This window comes from Rhinopithecus roxellana, chromosome 10 (assembly GCF_007565055.1).
Source record: "Rhinopithecus roxellana isolate Shanxi Qingling chromosome 10, ASM756505v1, whole genome shotgun sequence".
Lineage (NCBI taxonomy): Eukaryota > Metazoa > Chordata > Mammalia > Primates > Cercopithecidae > Rhinopithecus > Rhinopithecus roxellana.
In genome coordinates this window covers 120,326,562-120,349,764 of record NC_044558.1, presented here as the reverse complement: position 1 = coordinate 120,349,764, position 23,203 = coordinate 120,326,562, and the positions used below count along the sequence as shown (strand labels likewise).

Here is a 23,203-nt window from a genome sequence, read left to right as displayed (position 1 = left end):
TGAGTTCTCATATTTTTTCACAAACATACGCTTTCCACCCACAAATTCTTTTAGAGTGTGTTGCTATAGAGATGATTTGTTTGAGGGAAAGAATGAGGAGGAGTAGCAGCAGGTGGACATTTAAGGAACAAAATCCTCATTTTATGTCTTTGTTCCTGACAGAACCAGCTTTAGAGTTTGCCCCTCTGCTTTTGAAATCCCTATGGAAGAAAGGTGGATATTCTGAGTGTTTTACATTGATGGTGTTTGCAGTTTACTAAGATTGATTTGCCAAAGGTCAGTGTACAGTATTCCTCATTCTTATGTAGGATTAGTGCTTGAAGTAATTGTAATCTTTGAAGCAACCTTTCTTCCATTTTAACTGGATTCCATTTTAGTGTTCTTTGCTTTCCTATCTTGGTTTCCTGATTGACCTTTTAACTAGTGACATTAAAATACTTTTTGCTGGAGGATGGGTATAGGTATCTAATTATTAACTCCTGCTCTTGCTGCCCCCAAGTTAATTTTTTCCCCTCCCCTCCCCTTCCCTCCCCTCCCCTCTCTTCCCCTCTCCTCCCCTCTCCTCTCTCCTCTCTTCCTCTTTCGTTTCCTTTCCTTTCGGGACAGGGTCTCACCGTGTCACCCAGGCTGGAGTGCAGTGGTGCGATCTCGGCTCACTGCAGCCTCAACCCTCCTGGGCTCAAGCGATCCTCCCACCTCAGCCTCCTGAGTAGCTGTTACCATAGGCGCATGCTACCTTACCTGGCTAATTTTAGTATTTTTCATAGAGACAGGCTTTCACCATGTTGCCTAAACTGTTCTTGAACTCCTGAGCTCAAGCCATCTGCCTGCCTTGACCTTCTAAAGTGCTAGGATTATAGGTGTGAGCCACTGCGCCTGGCTTCAAATTAATTTTCAAGATTATTGACTACCTGCTGCTACTGTCTTAGTTAAGGCCCTCATTATTGCTTTCCTGGACCTTTGATCTCCTTTTTCTCTTTCTTCTATTGCTCCTCCTCAAATCTGTCCTCCACAAATAAACCACTTATTTTTCTGAAATGTAAATGTGAGTCTACCCTATAATGTCTTCTATCCATCTAAGTTTAAAGTCTTTCATTGGCTCTCCAAGACCATGGGATAAACTCCAGTCTTCTGCATGTGGCCTTCAAGGCCCTACCTTACCTCCCCAGGGTGTTCTCTCCCCTGCCCTCCACGCCTAATGTTCTTCTCCTTAATCTCCAAGACTTTGCACTTGATGTTTCTTCTTTGCATCCCTTTCTTAATTTTAGCTGTTTCTTTGTGAAGTTTCCCCTGGCAACTTCACTAGTAGAACTAGGGTTCTCTCCCTTGTCCATTCATATTACTGGTAACTATGTTATAATATTTTTATAATTTTTTGGAAATTCCTCTTTTTTTAAACTGGCACATTATTTACATATTTATGAGGTACATGTGTATTTGTTACATGCATAGAATGTGTAATGATCAAGTCAGGGTACTTGGGGTATTCATCACCTTGAGTGTTTACCATTTCTATATGTTGGGAATATTTCAAGTCCTCTCTTGTAGCTACTTTGAAATAGATATGATTCAAATTAATTATTATTAACTGTATTCTGCTGTGCAACATTAGAACTTGTAATGTCTGTCTAACTGGATATCTGTATTCATTAACCAAACTTCCTTTATCCCACCTTCCCCCATACACATACTTCCTGGCCTTTGATATCATTTTATTCTCTACCTCCATGAGATCAACTTTTTTTTAAGCTCCCACATGAGTTAGAATATGTGGTATTTGTCTTTTTGTGCCTGGCTTATTTCACTTGTTGTAATGACCTCCAGCTTTATCCATATCGCTACAAATGACATGATTTCATTCTTTCTCATAGCTGAGTAGTATTTCACCATATATATATACTACATTTAAAAAAATCAGTTCAGGCCAGGTGCGGTGGCTCATGCCTATAATCCCAACACTTTGGGAGGCCAAGGTGGGCGGATCACGAGGCCAGGACATTGAGATTGTCCTGGCTAACACGGTGAAACCTTGTCTTTACTAAAAATACAAAAAGAAAAAAATTAGCCCAGCATCGTGGCGGGCGCCTGTAGTCCCAGCTGCTTGGGACGCTGAGGCAAGAGAATGGTGTGAATTCGGGAGGCAGAGCTTGCAGTGAACCGAGATCGCGCCACTGCACTCCAGCACTCCAGCCTGGGCGACAGAGTGAGACTCCATATCAAAAAAAAAAAATTCAATTCATCCGTTAGTGTACACTTAAGTTGATTCTGTATCTTTGCTGTTGTGAATAGTGCTGCAATAACCACCTGAGTCCAGGTATCTCTTTGACATGCTGATATCTCTTCCTTTGAATAAATACCCCATTGTGGGATTACTAGATTGTATGCTAGTTCTATTTTTAGTTTTTTGAGAAATCTTCATGCTGTTTTTCATAGTAGCTGTACTAATTTACATTCCTACCAGCAGCGTATAAGTGTTCCCTTTTTCTCCACATCCTTGCCAGCATCTGTTGTTATTACTTTTTTTATAATAGCCATTCTAATTGGGATAAGATGATATGTTACTGTGGTTTTAATTTGCATTTCCCTGGTAATTAGTGATGTTGAGCATTTTTTTTGTGTACCCATTGGTCGTTTGTATGTCTTCTTTTGAGAAATGTTTATTTGTGGCCTTTGCCCACTTTTTAATGAGACTTTTTTGTTTTTGTTTTTGTTTTTGTTTTTTTTCTGTTAAGTTTTGACTTCCTTGTGTATTCTAGGTATTAGTCCCTTGTCAGATGAATGGTTTGCAAATATTTTCTCCCATTCAATGGGTTTTTTTCTTCACTCTGTTGGTTGTTTCCTTTGCTGTGTTGAAGCTTTTTAGTTTAATATAGTCCCACTTGTCTATTTTTGTTCTTGTTTTCTGTGCTTTTGAAGTGTTAGCCATAATATCTTTGCTGAGACCAATGTCCTGAAGTGTTTTCCCTATGTTTTCTTCTAGTAATTTTATAGTCTTTGGTCTTATGTTTGCGTCTTTGATCCATCTTGAGTTGATTTTTGTACGTGTGAGAGGTAGGGATTCAATTTAATTTTTCTGCATATGGATGTTCAATTTTCCCAGCACCATTTATTGAAGGGGACATTCTTTTCCAAATGTATGTTCTTGGTGCCATTGTCAAAACTAGTTGGCTATTCATGGATTTCTTTTTGGGTGTAATAATATTTCCTTTGTATATCTAGGTGCTCTTGTGTTGGGTGCATATATGTTTAGAATTGTTATCCTCTTGCTGAATTGATCCTTTTACTATTACATCATGACTTTTGTCTCTTTTTACTGTTTTTTGACTTAAAGCCTATTGTAACAGATATATGTATAGCTACTCCTGCTTCTGCTCCCTTTTGGTTTCTGTTTGCATAGAATGTCTTTTCCCATCCCTTTACTTTCAGTCTATGTGTTTTTATAGGTGAGATGAATTTCTTTTAAGTGGTATATAGTTGGGTCCTGTTTTGTTTTATTTTAATTTTAAAGATCTATTCAGCTAGTCTGTTTCTTTTCAGTGGAATGACGTTTAATCCATTTACATTCAAGGTTGTTATGGATATGTAGGGGCTTGTTTCTGTCATTTTATTAATTGATTTCTAGTTGTCCTTTGTTCTTATTTATTATTATTGTTTGATGGCGTTCTGTAGTGGTAACATTTGAGTCTTTTCCTTGCTTGTGTGTTTTCCCTACTAGTGGATTTTATATTTTTGTATATTTTCCAGGTGTAAGACTCCCTTAAGCATTTCTCATACGGCTGATCTAGTGGTGATGAATTCCCTCAGCTTTTGCTTGACTGAGAAAGATTTTATTTCTCCTTCATTTATGATAACTTTTCTGGGTATAGTATCCTTGGCTGAGAGTTTTGGGTTTTTTCCCCAGCACTTTGAGTATGTCGTCCCATTGTCTCCTGGCCTGTAAGGTTTTTGTTGAGAAATCTGCCATTAGTCTCATGGGGATTCCTTGATAAGTAACTGGACACTTTCTTTTGCTGTTTTTAGAATTCTCTTTTTGTCTTTGATTTTTTGACAGTTTGACTATAACGTGCTTTGTGGAAGACCTTTCTGCATTGTATTTGTTTGGGGATCTTTGAGCCTCTTGTGTCTGGATGTTTAAATCCCCTGCTAGACTTGGGAAGTTTTTATCTGTTATTTTATTAAGCAGGTTTTCTATGCATTTTATTTTCTCTTTGCCTTCTGAAACTCTGAAAATGAGAGTATTTAGTTGCCTTATGCTGCCCATGTGTCACAAAGGCTTTACTCATGGTTTTTTATTCTTCTTTATCTTTTGTCTGATTGAGTTATTTGAAAGACCTATCTTCAGGTTTTGAGGTTCTTTCTTCTGCTTGATCTAGTCTGTTGTTGAAGTTGTCAAGTGTATTTTGTATTTCACTCAGTGAATTCTTCAGATCCAGAATTTGATTCTTTTTTTTTGAATGATACCTATCTTTTTCATAAATTTCTCATTCATATTCTACGAATTGTTTTTCTGATTTCTTTATGTTATTTTTCAGTATTCTCTTGTATCTCACTGAGCTTTTTTAAAATCAATATTTTAAATTCTTTTTCCAGAATTTTGTGAATTTCTTTTTGATTGGGATTTGTTGCTGGAGAATTACTGTGTTCCTTTGGAGGTAGGATATTTTCTTACTGTGATGTTAGTAGCTGGGTGGGTGAGCCCAATCTCAGGTTCCTGGGAAGAGTTCTTAGTTCCTAGTGGTGGCTGAGTTGTGTGATCTCCAGGCCTCTGGATCGTGTGCTGTGGCATGGAGGGTGGGCAAGGCTAGGTAGGCTTGTCTTTAGACTCCCCAGTGGTGCCTGTAGGTGCTGGCTGTGTTAGGAAGGGGTGGGGTGATCCTTAGGCCCTCAGCGCAATGTTCATGTTGTGGGAGGCAGTGCCTGTGCTGCAGCCCTACTTCTGGGGAGGGTAGAGTTGCTTTCAGTGATACCAGCTATGTGCAGGCAAGTATTAGAAACATGCATTTCACTTGCATTTTAGCCCTGGTGGTGGCAGACCCTACTTGGCTTGTGTTTCAGCCCTGGCATTGCAGCCTGTGTTTCACTCACATTTTAGTCCTGGTGGTGGCAGCTCATGCTTGGCTTGTGCTTTAGCCTCGGCAGTGGAAGCTCATGCTTTGCTTATTCCTTAGCCCTGTTAGCACAGTGATGGCAGCTGTGGGTGAGGGACTCTGGGCACGTGAAAATAAGTGGTGGCTCCACTGCTGGAAGCAGTGGGTGGGATTGGAGCCAGAGGCGTGCACTTTGACCCCAGCATCAGGAACCAGGCATGGTGGTTGCTGTGGGCTGGGTATGTCAGCGGGACTCGAGGGATGTGAAGAGACAGGTGCTGTTAAGCCCAAGCGCAAGGTGCAGTCTGTTGGGACTGGGTTCTCAAAACGGTGTCTTACTATAGCTGCTTGGGACCGGGATGGGGAGTGGGGAGGTTAGTGTGCCCCAGCCTGTGCTCCCTCTCTGGAACAGTGCTGTTGTGCAGTCTTCATGCAGCTCCCTATGTTAGTTTCAGGGCCTGTGAGGGTCCAGGGCCTCTACTGTGGCTAGGATTGCAGGTGTCCATGGTGGGAATGTGGACCCCTGGGCATCTCTCATTTACCCTTTCCCCAGACTGGGGAGTCTCTCCAGGCTCTTAGCTGATCTCAGATAAGCAGGCTGCCTCGTTTCTCTCTCCTTTCTTGATTTAGGTGTTTCCTGTCACCTCTTTGTTGAATTCCTTAATGTTTTACAATTTAAAAACTTTCTGAATTTATGACTTTGAATAGGTAATATATGCACATGGTAAAAAAATTTTAAGTCCAAAAAGTTTAAATCGTCCATTTTCTCTCATCCTTATTCAGTCAGCAATTGTTGGTTAACGAGTATATTCTGCTGACCATTGTAAACTCCTTGAGGACAAGGGTTTTCTTTTATTTATTTCTGTATTCCTGTATCCAACAAAATGTCTAGCATATTAAAAGTACTTAGAAAATATCCATGGAGTATTCTGAATGTAGGCAGGCTCTTCTTTCCTGATGAGAAGTGTGCTTGACTTGATGGTCTGTTTATTTTTTTAATATCTCTCAAAACCCTTTTACTATAAGTAGACCAATCAGTAAATATGGTATAGCAGTCACTTAATCATATTGGTTGTTTAATCAGTTTTTAGAAGTATATGGTTTTAACATTAACCTGCGTGTCTGTCTTGAGGATGGCTTTTACTTATCTCCTTTTTCTGGCTGTGAAAAATTTTATACTTGCTTTGTGACAGATTTGAAATAATAAAGAGAATGTGTCAGCTGCAGTAAAAATATCAGTTAAATTCAGTTTTAAGTATCAATTTCTCTTTAACTTTTCAGACCAAGCCATAAATCTCATGGAAATAAAATTAAATCAGGATTTATTTAAAAAACAATTTTCAGGATATGTTGTTGCATCCGTAGACAATCTTTATTGTGTATTAGCAGCCATATTATGGGTAGCCTTTTCTATTTCAGAAGAAAGGTGGGACTGTGAGCAAAGAAGAATATACAACTGAGACAGAGGTGCTGAGTGCTCATAAATCTTCTGAAAGTCCTCATGTTATTGTAACAGACCTTACATTAAGAAATGTTAAAATGAATTCGGACAAGAATCATCTTTGCCTTTCAGATCACAACTTTCAGAGACTTTGGTAATTTACACTAAGCATTTGAGGTTGACTCATTACTATGTCCTGCTTTCTAGAATTCTTTTGTGTGAATTAAGCTGTGCAGAGGCAGACAGTACAATCGTAAAAATAGAATAACATTTTAATTTAGAGTGCTTGGTGGTTGATTGCTAACCACTCGAATACATATCTTCTTCCTTTTCTCTTTCCTTGCTCTCCCTTGTTTCTTTCTAAATCACAATTACAGAGCCTGGCACCTTACCAGGGCTTTGAAGGGTCTGCTCCCAGCTGCACTTCAGGTTCTGGCAGGTTGTCAAGTTGTGACATTTTTTTTGTACGCAAGACATCCTGGATGGCTATCCAAAGGCTGTTTGGGTGACTAGTGTAGGATTATCTCTGGATTTTGAAGAAATTCATTTCGAATGTTTTGTTTGTAAGTAAAGTAAATGCCTGGTGTAGGTCCTCCCTAGACTTTTAATGTTGTTTTTAAAAAACATCATTCACTTTGAGGGCATGTAGTATTTACAGCATTGTTTTGAAATGTTCAAAGGCATAGCATGTGCTTTTAATGGAATGTGTTTTGGAAGCTTTCCATGAGCATCAGCAGCTGTGCTTTTTGAATATTTTGAATTACCATACTTTGGGGCAGACATTGTACTACTCACTGCTTAAAAAATACAGTGTCTATGCAAAATAAAATGTCATATGGAAGTCTGTAAAGCTGGGACCAGTCAAAAGAAGTGGTAGGAAGGAGACATGGATGTGATTATGTATTTGTAATGGTTGCAAAGAGAAGATGAAGAATTTGGAAAAAGGTTGTACTCGTTTTTTAAAAATTGCCTTTCACTGAGACTAGCCCAGCAAATGCTCACTGATTAACGGCTGATCGAGATAATGTTTAACTTTTTTTTCCCTTATTTCTGTTTGAACTTTGTACTTTAAAAAATTTTCAATATGAATTTTTGTATTTAGTAAACTCTGCACAGTAGGAGACGTTTTATTGGGTATTTCAGGCATCTAATGCATGTGTAAGTGTCTTGCAAGTAATTGATAGCTGTGTGTTGACTGATCGAAATCAGAGAAGTCTAACCATGGTAGGAATTTAAAATTGTGTTAGAAATTTTGAGTTTGATAAATTTTATTGTAAGTAAATATTAATACAAGAGAAAGCCATTGTATTAGTTACTTCTGGCTGCTGTTACAAATTACCATATAATAGGTATCTCAAAACAACAACAAAATTATTCTTTCAAAGTTTTAGAGATTAGAAGTCAGAAATCAAGTTGTTGGCCAAGCCACGTTCCCTCTGAAGTCTCTGGGGCAGAATCCTTTCGTTGCCTTTTCCAGCTTTTTGTGGCTGTAGGTTTTGCTTGGCTTATGGCTGTATCTTTCCAGTCTCTGTCTCCGTGGTCACATTGCCTCTTCTGTCTCAAAACTCCCTCTCCTTCTCTCTTAGAAGGTTACATGTGATTGTTTTGGGCCCACTTATATAATCCAGCATAAGCCCCTCTTCTTAAGATCCATAATTTAATCACCCCCACCCCTTTTTTAAAACTATGTAAGGTAATATTCATAGCATCCAAAGATTAGGAAATGACATATTTTGAGGGGCTAGCATTCAGCCCACTATTGTTTGGAAGACTGTTTCTGAATTTGGGAAGAAAAGTGAATTGAGCACATTATTTGTTCATTTGTTATTTTTGAGCTCTTAATATGCGCCTGTGGTTGTTTAGGTGCTGGGGTTATGAACATGAGTAAGACATGTTTCTTGTCATGGACAAAGTTACATTCCATGTGTTATGTATATTAAAATGCAAGAGAAAACACAGAATAATGAACTATATATGTTTGGTAGGGTCTTTACTTCATGGAGGAAGTAATGCATTCCTGAGCTGCGTTTTGAAGGCTGAATAGGAATTCACTAGATCAGAGTACAAAGAGATGGAAAAAGCCTTCTGAGCAAGGAAATTAGCATTTACAAAGCCATGGAGGTAGAAAACAGCAGTATGTGCTCAGGAAGCTAATGGTAATTAGTGCAATGAGACAAATTTTAGATTTGTTTTGTTTTCTTTTTTTTTTTGAGATGGAGTCTTGCTCTGTTGCTCAGGCTGGAGTGCAGTGGTGTGATCTTGTTTCACTGCAAGCGCCACCTCCCGGGTTCACGCCATTATCCTGCCTGAGCCTCCTGAGTAGCTGGGGCTACAGGCGCCTGCCACCGCGCCTGGCTAATTTTTTTTTTTTTTTTTTTGTATTTTTAGTAGAGACAGGGTTTCACCATGTTAGCCAGGATGGTCTCAATATCCTGACCTCGTGATCCACCTGCCTCGGCCTCCCAAAGTGCTGGGATTACAGGTGTGAGCCACCGCACTGGCCTGTTTTCATTTTTAATATACACATTAGCTATTAAAATCTCCCATTTTGCTGGCTACAAAGTAAATATTCTTTGCTGTGATGGTTCTTAAAGCAAAAATCTTTTCAAAGATTAAGAAGATCTATGAACAGCCTTTAAGTACATGAAAAAGTGCTTCAGGAAAATGTAAATTAAAATCACAAGGAGATACCACTTTATGCCTCCTAGAATGGCTACAATTAAAAGGACTCATGACACCACGTTATTAACCCCCACAACATGTGGATTTGGTTGCTTGGCGGGTATCATCAACTCGGTGCTCACAACCAAGGAGGATTTAGCATGAGGAGTTTATTACTTGCAACAAGTAAGGAGAACATGGGGATAGTTCCCAAAGCAGGGGCCCAAGTCAGGTTTTATAAGTGTAGGATAACAAGGTGTGATCTGATTGGATCTTGCAGTGAGGTGGTGTGGAGGCATGATCTGGCAGGATCCCACCATGGGATGATGCCAGAGCTTGATCTGATTGGATCCTGGATCCTGCCATGCAGTGTCTGCTTCTTAATTCAGTCCCCATTCCTTGGTCCAAGCACTTAGGTTCCTCCTGAGATTGCAGTCTTGGCTCATCTTGGCATGCTCAGGTTATGTGAGCTGAGGGTCCATGGCAACTGAAAAATAACTCACAATTTGTTACATAAAAGTTGAACCAGATTGGTCTGGTGCAGCTGCAAGGTATTGGGAAAAATGTGGAGCAAACAGAATTCTCAATATGTTGGCCGGACATGGTGCCTCACACCTGTAATCCCAGCACTTTGGGAGGCTGAGATGGGCGGGTCACTTGATGTCGGGAATTCAAGACCAGCCTGACCAACATGGAGAAACCCCATCTCTACTGAAAATACAAAATCAGCCAGGTGTGCTGGTACATGCCTGTAATCCCAGCTGCTTGGGAGGCGGAGGCAGGAGAATCACTTGAACCCGGGAGACGGAGGCTGTGGTGAGCTGAGATCACACCATTGCACTCCAGCCTCAGCAACAAAAGCGAAACTCCATCTCAGAAAACTAAACTAAACAAAACAAAATTCTCATATGTTTTTGGTTGGAATAGAAAATGGTACAACCACGTTGGAAAAAGATTTGGCAATTTCTTACACAAAGTTAAATATAAACCTGCTCCATGACCCAGCAATTCCATTCTTAAATGTTTATCACCACCCACCCCCAATCTGAAAATGTGTCCACAGAAAGTCTTGTACAAGAATATTCATAGCAGCTGTATTTGTTGTAAGCAGAAACAACCAAATGCGCATCAGCAGGAGAATGGATAAACAATATGTGGTATGTTTAAATGATGAAATGCTACTCAGCCTTATAAAGGAACAAAGTACTGAGATACACAAAAACATAGGTGAATCTCACAGCCACTTGGGTGAAACAAGGCAAATACATGAGAGTACATACCGTATGGTTTCACTTTAATATGTCCTGGATCAGGTGGAACTGTGGTGAGAATAACCACAAAAGTGGTTGCCTCTTGTGGGTGGGGTGATTGGGAAGGCATATGAAGGAACTTTCTGGAGTGATGGGACTGTTTTATATCTTGATGAAATTGAGACTTTCTTGAGTTCTTTTGTGAACTCATGAAATTGTGTACATTCATGTGCTACATATAACCACATACACAACAGTGGTACCATAAGATTATAAGGGAGCTAAAAAATTTCTATTGCCCAGTGATTTGTGTTACAATTGCTGTTGGAAATGGGTATTAAGTGTTGTGGAAATCAAAACTAAGACAAAGGATCTCTCAGCTAATTTACTTTCTGCGGAAAGGGTGCTGCTTGCTAGCAGTCGTGCCACGAGAGCACACACCAACAAAGGAGACAGGGTCATTTATAATCTAACGCGTCCACCCTATGGCTGTGTCCAGTTTCCATTGGCTGGAACGGGACCTCACATTCTGTACTTGTCCCGATTGGCTAGCAACTTAGAACTTCCCAAAAGAGGCAAAGGTAGAGAACACAGGAAAGGAGGAAGTAACTTGTGGAATGCTGAGAAAGGCCAAAACACCTCCAATTAAGGAAGAGAAACAGGCTACGAACTAATGCTTGCTTGGGCCTGTATAGGCATGCCAGGGCAAATATCTAGGCTAAAAGGTGAGGGCTAAGAATACAGAATATATTGCTTTCTTTATTACGACTATTAGATATTTAAGAATATTTGAATAAGTTTTGCTTCTAAGAGAGGCTACTATTTATTCTCAATTAGACTGGAAGGAAAGTCCTTTTGAAGAGGAACCTCTACTTCGTTTTCTACAGTTGCCTCCAATATTTAGTAGAGTAACATGTTGTACAGGTTTGTAACCTACAAGCAATAGGCTATACCATATAGCTTAGGTGTATAATAGGCCATATCATCTAGGTTTGTGTGAGTACCGTACATTCTTTGATGTTCACACAACAGTGAAATCACTTAACAATGAGTTTATCAGAGCATATCCTTGTTAAGTGATGCATGGAGATAATATTTGTGCATTTCATTATATGTAAATTTTACTTAAAGGACTGTAAACAAGCACATAGATAAAAGAGAACTAGTAGAAGAAATTTTAAAAAAATGAATATTACATATCCATGTGGTAGCCTCACAACCATGAGGAGAATTAAGCCAACAGGATTTGTTGGAAGAACAATGAAAAGGACTACAGTCCTTGACATGATGCTGATCCCAATTTTTGAGTCACTCTCCCTTCTAAGTCCCTTTTTAAAAATTGTGAATTATAAGGTTGGTTGCAGTGGCTCATTCCTGTAATCCCAGCATTTTAGCAGGCCAAGGTTGGAGGATGGCTTGAGTGTGGGAGTTCAAGCCCAGCCTGGGCAACAAAGCAGGACCTTGTCTCTACAAAATAAAAATAAAAATTAACATAAATAAAAAAAATTGTAAAAAGCCAGGCTTAATGGCATGTACCTGTAGTCCCGGCTACTTGGGAGACTGAGGTGACTTGAGCCTGGTAGACTGACAGTGCAGTAAGCTGTGATTGTGCCATCGCACTCCAGTGTGGATTACAGAATGTCTCAAAAAAAATTATAAATTATAATATACATATAGAAAAGTACACAACAACGTACAGCTGAGTGATTTACAAAGCGAGTTACAAAGCAAACCTCCATGTATCCACAAAAATCAAGAAGTAGAACATTACTAGCCTCATCAAGTAATATTTTCCTGACTTTAATGATAATTAATTCCTTTCTTTATACATGCTTATACCTAAGCATGTATCCCCTATATACTATAGTGCTTGTTTTTAATTTTTAAACTTTATGTATTTGTAATAAGTTATATATTTGTAATAATTTAGTGTATATTCTTTTGTGTTTGGCTTCTTCTGGACAGTATGTCTGTAATATCCACCCTATGTATAGAGTATCTGTAGCAGGGATGTCCAGTCTTTCGGCTTCCCTGGGCCACACTGGAAGAAGAATTATCTTGGACCACACATAAAATACACTAACAGTAATGAAAGCTGATGAACAACAACAACAAAAAAAAAAATGCAAAAAAATCTCTCATAAGGTTTTAAGAAAGTTTATGAATTTGTGTCGGGCTGCATTCAAAGCCATCATAGGCTGTATGTGGCCCATGGGCTACAGGTTGGACAAGCTTGATCTATAGCTTATTTTTATTGCAGTATAGTACTAGTTCCATTATACCACTATTTGTTTCTTCAACTATTAATGGTCATTGGATTTGTTTCTAGGTTTCAATTGTTAGGAATAATACTGCTATGAACAGTATCATATAAATCTTTTTTGTACCTGTATTTACCACATTTCAAGTGGATATATGCCAAGGAGAGGAACTACTGAGTCATAGTATATGTATTTTTTTAACCTTAGTAGATAATGCTAGTTTTTTTCCAAAGTGAATATGCCAGTTTACACTGCAACTTTGCATCCTCTCCTCTCCAGACTTATCCGTCAGTCTTTTTGGTTTTCTCATTGAGATTTAAATATAAATGATTTTTACAAATTAGTAATTAAAAAGACAATTCAACAGAAAAAATTGGGCAAAAGATGCAAATGGATATTTTATAAAAGAAGATATCTAAATGGCCAGTAAACAAAGAAAGGTGCTTGGTCTCATTATTTATGTGGGAATCACGTTTTAGAGTTTAGACGTACTATTTTTCCTGCCTTGAGTTACTGAATATTTTTTGCTATGTTGTGGCGACTTTGTGCTTCTGCTTTTCACATTTCAGTCCAAATGGAATTAATTTTAGTGTGTAATATAAAGAAAGGCCCAAGTTTGTTTTTTTCTACAAGGTGATCTAGTTGTCCCAGTGGCGTTTATGGAAGACTCTTCTTCCAGTTCAGCAAAACCACCTTTGTTCTAAATTATCTTATATGGGTGGGTCAGTTTATGGGCTGTATCCTGTTTTATTGGTCTCTTTGTCTATAATTAAGCCAACGGCATACCATACCATCTTAATTACTGTATATTTATACTAAGTATTGATATATAGTAAAGTCTTCCCATTTTTTTTCTTTAAAATCATTTCCACTGTTGTTGGTAGGCCAACAACAGTGGAAATCTTTTGTATTTCCACATAAATTTTTGAATCAGCATGTTAAGTTTCTCACACATAGAGACACACTCATTTGGATATTGATATTGCATCATCTGTGGATTGGGGAGAATTTGTCTCTTTAGAATGTTTTCTAATCCATACACCTGATCCATAGGTCTTTTTTAGTTTCAGTAGCTAGCCACAGTTTTCCTATAGTAGATAGTTTGCACCTAGGCTTTTGGTATTTTTTTATGGTATTAAGAATGTCTTTAAAAATACTTTGTTAAAGAATATCACTATTGAAAAAATAAAAATATTTTGTTGCTGGCATATAGAATGCAATTAATTTTTGTATATTACTCTATCTACCAATCTTGCTAACTTGCTTTTTCTATTTATTTTTCTGTAATTTTTTTTTTTAGATTTTCTACATACACAATCAGAACATCTGTATATAAAGAATTTTTTTTTTTTTTTTTTTAGTTTTTATACCTTCTATTCCTTTGTTTTGTTCCAGTTCTTCAATACAGTGTTGAATAAAAGTGGCAATAGTGGACTTTCTTGTTTTGATCACATTCTCAGAAAAAGATGTTTTAAGATTTTAAAATCAGGTATGGTGTTTTAACATACTCTTTTTATATACACCTTTCATAAGACTGATGCACTTTGAAGTTTCTAGTTTGCTAGGTTTATTTTTCTCTTTTTTTTATTGAGGTGAAATTAATGTAGCATAACATTAACTATTTTAAAGTACATAATTTAGTGGCATTTATTACATTCACAACATTGTGTAACAACCACCACTGTCTAGTTCCAAAACATTTTACCACATCAAAGAAAACCTTGTACCCGTAAAGCAGTCAGTTCCCATTTCCCCATTCCCTTAGCCCCTGGCAATCATTGGTCTACCTTCTATGTATTTGTCTATTCTGGATATTTCATATAAATGGAATCATACTCCAAGAACAGGAATGGTAGGTATTTTATTTTAGTTCTGACAGTCCCTGAGCTGCTTGTTTATTTTGTGTGTCTATTTTCTGTCTGTTGTTCAGGCTGAGTAATTTCTGTAGTTCTGTCTTCCCAGTGCATTAATTCTTTTCCTTTCTATTTCTGCTGATGAGCTCATCTAATATTTTTATTTTGGTCATTTAATTTTTTTTTTTTTTAAAGACAGAGTCTCAGTCTATCACCCAGGCTGGAGTGCAGTGGCACAATCTTGGCTCACTGCAGCCTCTGCGTCCCAGATTCAAGCAGTTCTCCTGCCTCAGCCTCCTGAGTAGCTGGACTACAGGCGCATGCGACACTGCCTGGCTATTTTTGTATTTTTAGTAGAGATGGGGTTTCACTATGTTGGCCAGGCTGATCTTGAACTCCTGGCCTCAAGTGACCCACCTGCCTCAGCCTCCCAAAGTGCTGGAATTACAGGCTTGAGCCACCAGGCTTAGCCTGTATTTTTCAGTTTTAAAATTTCCACTTGGTTGTTCTTTTTACCTTCTTTTCTGAGGCTTGTATTTCTTTGCTGTGACCCTCTTTTCATTTATTTCAAGCTTGTTTGTCATTGTTTGTTTAAGCATTTTTATCATCAGTGCTTTAAAGTCTTTGTCAGATAACCATAACATCTCTGTCATCATAGTGTTGGCTTGTTACCTTTTTTCATTCAGTTTGAAATCTTCATTCTTGATATGATCAATGGATTTCTTTTCTTATATTTATGTATGTATGTATGTATTTATTTTTGAGATGGAGTCTCCGTCTGTCACCCAGGCGGGAGTGCTGTAGTGTGATCACAGCTCACTGCAACCTCTGCCTCCTGGGTTCAAGCGTTTCTCCTGCCTCAGCCTCCTGAGTAGTTGAGATTATAGGCATGCAGCACCACACCCAGGTAATTTTTGTATTTTTAGTAGAGATGGGGTTTCGCCATGTTGGCCAGGCTGGTCTCGAACTCAGGTGATCCACCTGCCTCAGCCTCCCAAAGTGCTTGAATTACAGGCGCAAGCCACCGTGCCTGGCTGACCAGTGGTTCTCTATCGAAACTTGGACATTTGGGATATTATAATACCGTGGATTCTATCTAAACCTTTTGTTTTAGCTGGCTTTTTCTGACACTTTTCTGGTAGAGGAAAGAGGGCATACTACCTTGTTTTTGCCAGGTGGGGGTGGAAGTACAAGATTTTTTTTTGTTTGTGTGTGTGTGTGTGTTTTTTTTTAAGAGGTGGGAGTCTTGCTTTGTTGCCTAGGCTAGAGTGTGGTGGCATAATCATAGCTCACTGCAGCCTTGAACTGGGCTTAAGCAATCCTCTTACCTTAGCTTCCCAAGTACCTGGGCATATATATAGGCACATGCCACCATGCCCAGCTAATGACTTTTTTTTTTTTTTTTTTTTTGAGACAGGGTCTCACTGTTTCCCAGGCTGGTCTCGAACTCCTGGTCTCAAGCAATCCTTCCACTTCACCTTCTGAGTGGCTGGGATTTACAGTCACAAGCCATAGTGCCTAGCAAGTCGAGGTTTCTAAATTGGCCTCTGTTGACACTTTAGTTTTTTTGGGAGGGGGCTTGCGGGAGGGGTCTTTGTTATTGCCAGGTAGCTGTAGTTCTGGCTCTCCATGTGATCTTCACTGATACCCTGGAGAGGGTAGCCTCATTACTGTTGGTGGTTGTGCCTGTCCTAACTAGGTCTTCTGTGCCAGCACTTCAGTGGGGTGAGGGAGGTCCTCTTTGTTACTGTTGGTGGAGGTGAAAGTTTAGGTTTTCCGTGTGGTCTCCTCTGACATTGCGGGATCATTGAGCTTTATTATGTTTTTAGGAAGCAATGGAAGTTTCTGTTTTCTAGTCAGCCTTCTTGTGCACCATCTTGGCCCAGTACTAGGGTATTTTATTACAGCCTAGCTTGGCTTCCACCTGATCTTTGCTTGTGTGGATGGAGGTGGAACTGCAGTTTTGTGTGTGTCTGTGTGGTGTTTGGATAGAGTGCATTGTAATTGTCTACATATTATCTTGCTCGGCTTTCTCATTTTTGTTCCTTTGGCTAGAGAGTAGGCTTTTTTTGTTCAAGACTTATTTGTCTGAATTAATTGGTGTTTCCTGGTTGCCAGTTTCTTCAGCTCTGTGTCCGAGATATATGAAAAAGAAAGCTCAGGGAACTAAACTCACCACTGTATTTGTCCTTGCATTCTCAGGTCCTTAGGTGGTCAGCCTTCTAGTCTCCGTTATTCGGTCTTAAGTTTGTCATATACCTAAATCTAGCACTCTTAGTTTTATTAATGAGTTTAAAAGGAAAATGTATATCTGCTCCATCTTCCTCAAAGTAGAAACCTTTATTCCATAAATTTTGAAATGGGGTATCAATTTTCATTTAGTACTACATATTTTCTAATTTCTATTTCAACCTTTTCTTTGATTCATAAGTTATTTAGAAATGTGTGTCTTACTTTGTAAACACATGTGGCTTTTCTGGTTATTTTTTGTATTGAGTTTTAGTTTAATAACATTGTGGTCAGAGAAGGTATCTTGTATGATCTTGGTCTTTTAAAATGTTTGAAATTTTAAAAAAATACCTGGTATGTGGTCAATATTTATAAATGTTATGTGTATACTTGTGAGTTGTGTGTATTCTATAGTTATGGGGTATAGTCTTCCATATGTGAATTAGGTCAGCATGGTTAATTGTGTTGTTTAAATTATCTGTGTTCTTATTGATTATTTTTTAAAATCATCTTGTCCCATTAGTTACCAAGAATAGTGGTGAAATTCTCCTCTTACCATTGTGAATTTGTCTATTTCTCCTTAGAGTTTTGACAACTTCTGCCGTACATATTTAGTGGCCATTGTAAGTGCATATAAATTTAAAATCGTCACATCTTTCTGGTGTATTTAACCTTTATCATTATTAATTTCTCTCTCAATTTTAAATAGTGGGGGTTTTTTGCCTTAAAATCTACTTTTATTATTTTTAAATAGTGGTTTTTTTTGGTCTTAAAATGTACTTTTATTATTTTTTCATAGAGAACAATCAGTACTCTAAGAAAATCTTGTTTTAAAAGAGAAGATCAAATTTTAGTTTTGTATCAGTGTACTTTTGATATGAGGAGTCAATTTTAAGACAAACCTATAAACAGTTTACTTTTCATCTTAGCCAATTTGTTCACAAATAAAATTTCTTTCATAAGATTCATCTCTCACCAACCTTTCATAATTTGCCCAGACCTTCTACAACTTGCTCAATCCTTTAGTTTTGTCTTATATTTCTCTTTTTTATATTGAAACAATCATTTTACCTTAGGACAAAAATTTACTTCCCTTTTTTTCTATCATTTCAACCACATAATATTTTTTTATACAAAAAATTACTGTCATTCTCTTTTCTTACCAAAAATACATTGTCATAGTTTTTTTTGTATCTGGTTTTCACTTGTTCCTTTCTGCCTTGTTTTTATGTTTTCCAAATTCATATTTTGAAATAATCTTTCAATAACCTCTGAATTAGACCAACTACTTTTTAAATAAAAACATTTTTATGTCTTTTAAAACAATTTTTCACCAAAAACAAATTTTGTTTTTTTCTTGTACACTTTGCATGCAGAATTCTATGTATTAACTAGAATTTTAACTCTTAGTAATCTTAATTTTTAGTTAAATCTTAGTAATCTTAATTTTTAGTGAAAACCTAGGAAGTAAGCGATTTTGAGCTGTCACATATCAACATTTTATAAACACACATTTTATAATCTTTAAAAATGTATTTTTTCCATGGAATAATTTTTAATGTGGAGCCAAACGTATTTATTAATCCCCAAATATTTTTTCTTCCTATAAAGCTTTAAGAAGCCAAGAGTTAAACCTAACCTTACATTTAGCAATTAGTGTTTCCTTATTTTAACTTATTTGGATTGCTACTACAATAAAGCAAGTCACATGAATTTTCTGGTTTCTCAGTGCATAGAAAAGTTATGGTACACTATACTGTAGTCTGTTAAGTTTACAATGTAATTATGTCTTAAAAATGTAGATACCTTAATTAGAAAGTACTTTGTTGTTAAAAAATACTATTGATCACCTGAGCCTTCAGTAAGTCATCATCTATTAGCAGATGGAGGGTCTGGCCTTTCTGCTGATGGCTGCTAACTATTTAGAGTAGTGGTTGCTGAAGGTTGGGATGGCTGTAGCAATTTCCTAATATGAGACAACAGTGAAGTTTGCCACAACAGTTGATTCTTCTTTTCACGAAAGATTTCGTTGGAGCATGAGATTCTATTTGATAGCATTTTACCCACAGTGGAGTAAAAATTGAATGCCAGTTTTATGATGCAATTCATTAATCCTTGGCAAATGTATACTTTTGGCAGGATAATTTTGTGGTAGCTGCTACAGATAGCACATTCTGTATTTACAAAAATTGAATCTCAGTGCACATTAACCTAAGACTAAGGAGTATAATGTTCTTGAGGGACTTTTCCCCTTCTGTTAAAATATAATTTCAGAGTAAACCAAAACAACTGCAATTATAGTTTAAAGGTTGTCTTAAGTAATACGTAGATATCACACTAATTTATCAGAGATGGTATAATTCAAGCAAGGCTGAATAATTTAATGGTTGATTTGCATAGGACAAAGATTTTTTTTGTTATAAGAAGTGATTTGTTAATAACCCATGACTAAGGAAGATTCTATCAGGAAAAAAATATGTATGTATATGTGTATGTGTGTATGTGTGTATATATGTGTATATGTATATATGTATTATGGGACTAGAGAAAGGAGACAACTATTTTAATTAAAATTTTTGTTCTTAGTTATAAGAACACTTTGAAACATCATGTTTTACTTCTAGATGAAATAAACAGTAATGTTCATAATACTGAGTCAGTGCTTTTGGAGATAGGTGAGATTTAGTTTTCTGTTCTTAACAGTATATAACACATAGGAGTTGATCAATATTTATGTGTTGACTAATTTCTCATCTGAATCTGCAGTCTGGGTGCAGCTTGCGTTGTGTCAAATAAAAGACTCTTCAAAGCATTAATCATAGACATAGTTACTTGCTGGAAGTCACCTTTTGAAGACCTTGATTCTCCCCAGCCAGTTACCAAGTTCCAAATAGCTTTTCCTCTGATTTAGAAGTATGGATTTTGTATCAGGATCTATATTTGAAGCTTACTGCAGTAGCTTCAGGAAACACAACACTGGTTTGTGAATTTAAGACTACCTAAACTGGAGAAGTCTGTGCTTCTAGTGGAGCTAGGTTAATACTTGAAGATGTGATTTTGATGGTCACAGAAGCTGCATGGAAATAAAGAAAATTTTTCGAGGTGTGATTCGGCTTTATATTTGCATTTTGTTTTATGAACAATTAAAATCTGAGATTGGGCTTTGTAATAAAAATGGTAAGGATAAGCTGGGTGTGGTGGCTCACACCTATAATCCCAGCACTTTGGGAGGCCAAGACAGGCAGATCGCCTGAGGTCAGGAGTTGGAGATCAGCCTAGCCAGCATGGTGAAACCCCGTCTCTACTAAAAATGCAAAAGTTATTCGGGCATGGTGGCAGACACCTGTAATCCCAGCTACTCAGGAAGCTGAGGCAGGAGAATCCCTTGAACCTGGGAGGCAGAGGTTGTAGTGAGCCAAGATCACACCATTGCACTCTAGCCTGGGCAGACCCCTCCCAAAAAACAAACAAACAAACAAACAAACAAAAAACAAAGAAAAGATAAGGAGAATAATAAAAGTGATAAAAATATGTAACATTAAAGGAAGCTTACTTTTACTGATCGCAAATTATGTGTTTTCTCTGCGCAGGTGTAATTTGGCCTGCTGAGATTCTGCCTTAGCAAGAAAGGAGCGGGAAATACTCTTGGAAAGAAAACTAAAACAGTAAGAAAGCCAAAACTTATTTTTACATGGTTGTCAGCACATTTACCGATATGGACACTTTTCCCAATAATTTTCCTCCTGGTGGAGACAGCGGATTGACAAGTTCTCAGTCAGAGTTCCAGAAAATGTTAATTGATGAAAGGTTACGATGTGAGCATCATAAAGCTAATTATCAGACTCTGAAGGCTGAACACACAAGGTAAACTACTTAAATCTAGAAGTGGGGTTTAGTTTTAAAAAGTTATTGGCATTATCTTGGCTGAATGTTTGCTATAGAATATAGTATAATTTTGTTATTTTGCAGTGTATACATTTAAAACTTTTTTAATATAGTAAAATTTTTACTTTAAAATTATTTTGTTCCAAACTAAGTATGATATCAAGTGGGTTATGAATTTATACACCTTATTTTGAAAGTAGCAAGACATGTAAGATTAAATGTATCCAGATGGCTAAATGTGTTCCCCATCTCCCACCAAAGTAAAATTGCATTCCAAAACTACAGTGTTAATAATTAAATGAAACTCTGTAAAGAGAAGATATTTGTGGGTTTAAAGTAGTGGGTGATATTGGTCTTGTTTTTCTGTAGTGTTGATTGACTTTACATAAAGTAATGCAATTAGAAAGAAAGGATTTACTCAAAATTGAATTCTTTTTTTAAAAAACCAGGTTGCATAATGAATATGTAAAGTTACAAAATGAACTCAAGCACCTGTGTAATGAAAAGCAAACTCAGCAGGAAAAACTTCAGCTGCTGCTTGAAGAGCTAAGAGGAGAATTAGTAGAGAAAACTAAAGACTTAGAAGAAATGAAACTGCAGGTGAGAAAATATATTTGAGTTAGTATAAAAGTAGTCAGATACGTAATGGAAGTAAGTAGTGTTGGTGAATTTGGCAATTTCTGTCTATATCCTTAATGATTACTTTGCTGTATCTCCAAGTGGTACAATTTAATCTTCTTTCATATATTTTAGAATGTTAGCTACCATGTAAGGGAGCCATTAAGCTATTATTTTATGTAAATTGGTATTATATTGCCTATTCTGATATAAATAATATTTTACCATTAAGAATAATTAGGGAAAAAGTGAGTTTGAATTGATAAAAATCCAGAATTAAAGAATTTTTTTAAAAGAAAGATTTACTAATATTTGTATATGCATTATAACTGAAAGTAAGCTAAAAAAAGATAGCTGTTCGTAAGGAGTTTCTTAAAAGAGACTGTAAAAACAGTATGTGCACATAATTTTTGTGTACATCGTAAAGCAAATGGGTTTGTAAGCAAAAGATGGTTGTCTCCGAAGTGCTGAAGTACAGTTTCTTTAGATAATTTTCACACTATTCATTTTTTCATTTGTCTGGAAAGTAGATTAAAGCCAGACTTTAAACTCCAGTCAAATTTCCTGTAAATTTTAAATTAGTAGGTTCTCACGAATAATTTTTCCTGTATTTATTTAATCTCTGAAGAGCACCAGCTATTTATTTCTGCCTAACAATCTGCTTGGTACAAATAATAAGGGATTATTAATATTAGAGTCAGAAGTTCAGAGAGTAAGAAGGCATCTTTCAAGTCACCTGTCTGGCATATCACCCAACTCTTAGATATCCTTTGACAGAAGCCTTGTAAGTTTGTCATTCAATAACTTTTTGAAATCTACCATTGCTGGGAACAACACCACGAAGCCTGGCTTGGAGCCTCCACTGTGCTCACTGTTTCATTCCTAGGTATATTTAGGACATTTAAACATACAAATAGAAACCTCAGAAATGTAAATTGAAGAGGGAAATGTAATTTAAGCCTGTGCAATCAGTGCATTAATTTGTTTTGCAAAAATATAGAGCCCTGTGTGAATGGAAGCTATGAATGCTAAACCCAAGATATTTGAGAGATTCTTCAGGTATTATAAATTTAATTCTGTTTTGTGAGAGTGACATCTAAACGTGATTATTTGTACCAAGCATATCCAGAAAGTAAGTAAAGCACATCCAGAAGGCTGGAGTAGCTATATTAATATTAGATAAAAGAGACTTCCAGACAGAGAGTATCACTAAAGGTAAAAAGGACATTTTATAATGAAAAAAAAGGGTCAATTCTTCCAGAAGATGATAACTTCACAAGTAACTATGTCTCTATGCCTAGTTTTCTCATGTGGTAAAGGGGTAAAAGTTTCTGCTTAACAAGAAGAGTTGTGAGGACTAATGAGATAACATCTACATTTTTACTATCATACTTGCCACATAGTAAATACTCATAAATGATGACATGTTTATTTGAATTCAGGCTCCATGAAGGCAGGAACTTTTTTTCAGCGTGTGTTCAGTGTTTAGGATAATGCCTAGTAAACACCTATTTGTTGAATGAATGACATGAAAAATGGAAATAAATGAATGAATTGGGATTGTTGTTCATATATTGCACTGTCTGTGTCAAACATAACTAGAGCCTCAGCATGTTAGAGTTGGTAATCATCTGTTTTTTCTTTGAATCTATTATGGGTCGAGTTGTATCCCCAACCAGGATATGTTGAAGTCCTAACTCCTAGTACCTCAGAATGTGACCTTATTTGGATGTAGACTCATTACAAATATAATTTGTTAAGTTGATAAGGTCATATTGGAGTATGATGGGCCTTTAACTCAGTGTTACTGGTGTCCTTAAAAAAAGAGGAGAAGAGAGATGGAGACAGATGGGTTTTGAGGGGAACACTGTGTGATGGTGGAGGCAGAGGTTTAAGTGCTTCAGAAGCTTCCTAGAAA

General features: G+C 37.1%; 1 protein-coding gene across 10 annotated transcripts in view; it reads left to right on the top strand.

Moving 5' to 3' along the window:
- The window catches only part of CEP83 (centrosomal protein 83), a 192,538-nt gene that overhangs the window by 25,244 nt on the left and 144,091 nt on the right, over positions 1-23,203 (top strand). For 6 of the 10 annotated variants that reach the window (XM_030939510.1, XM_010383920.2, XM_030939509.1 and 3 more), the window contains 2 exons: positions 20,373-20,646; positions 21,117-21,267. In XM_030939510.1, coding sequence (XP_030795370.1) covers positions 20,474-20,646; positions 21,117-21,267 — 324 coding nt within the window. In that variant the 5' untranslated portion in view covers positions 20,373-20,473. Of the gene's footprint in view, positions 1-162; positions 277-20,372; positions 20,647-21,116; positions 21,268-23,203 lie in introns of all 10 variants that reach the window. The other 4 variants (XM_030939506.1, XM_030939505.1, XM_030939508.1 and 1 more) reach the window with 2 other exon arrangements.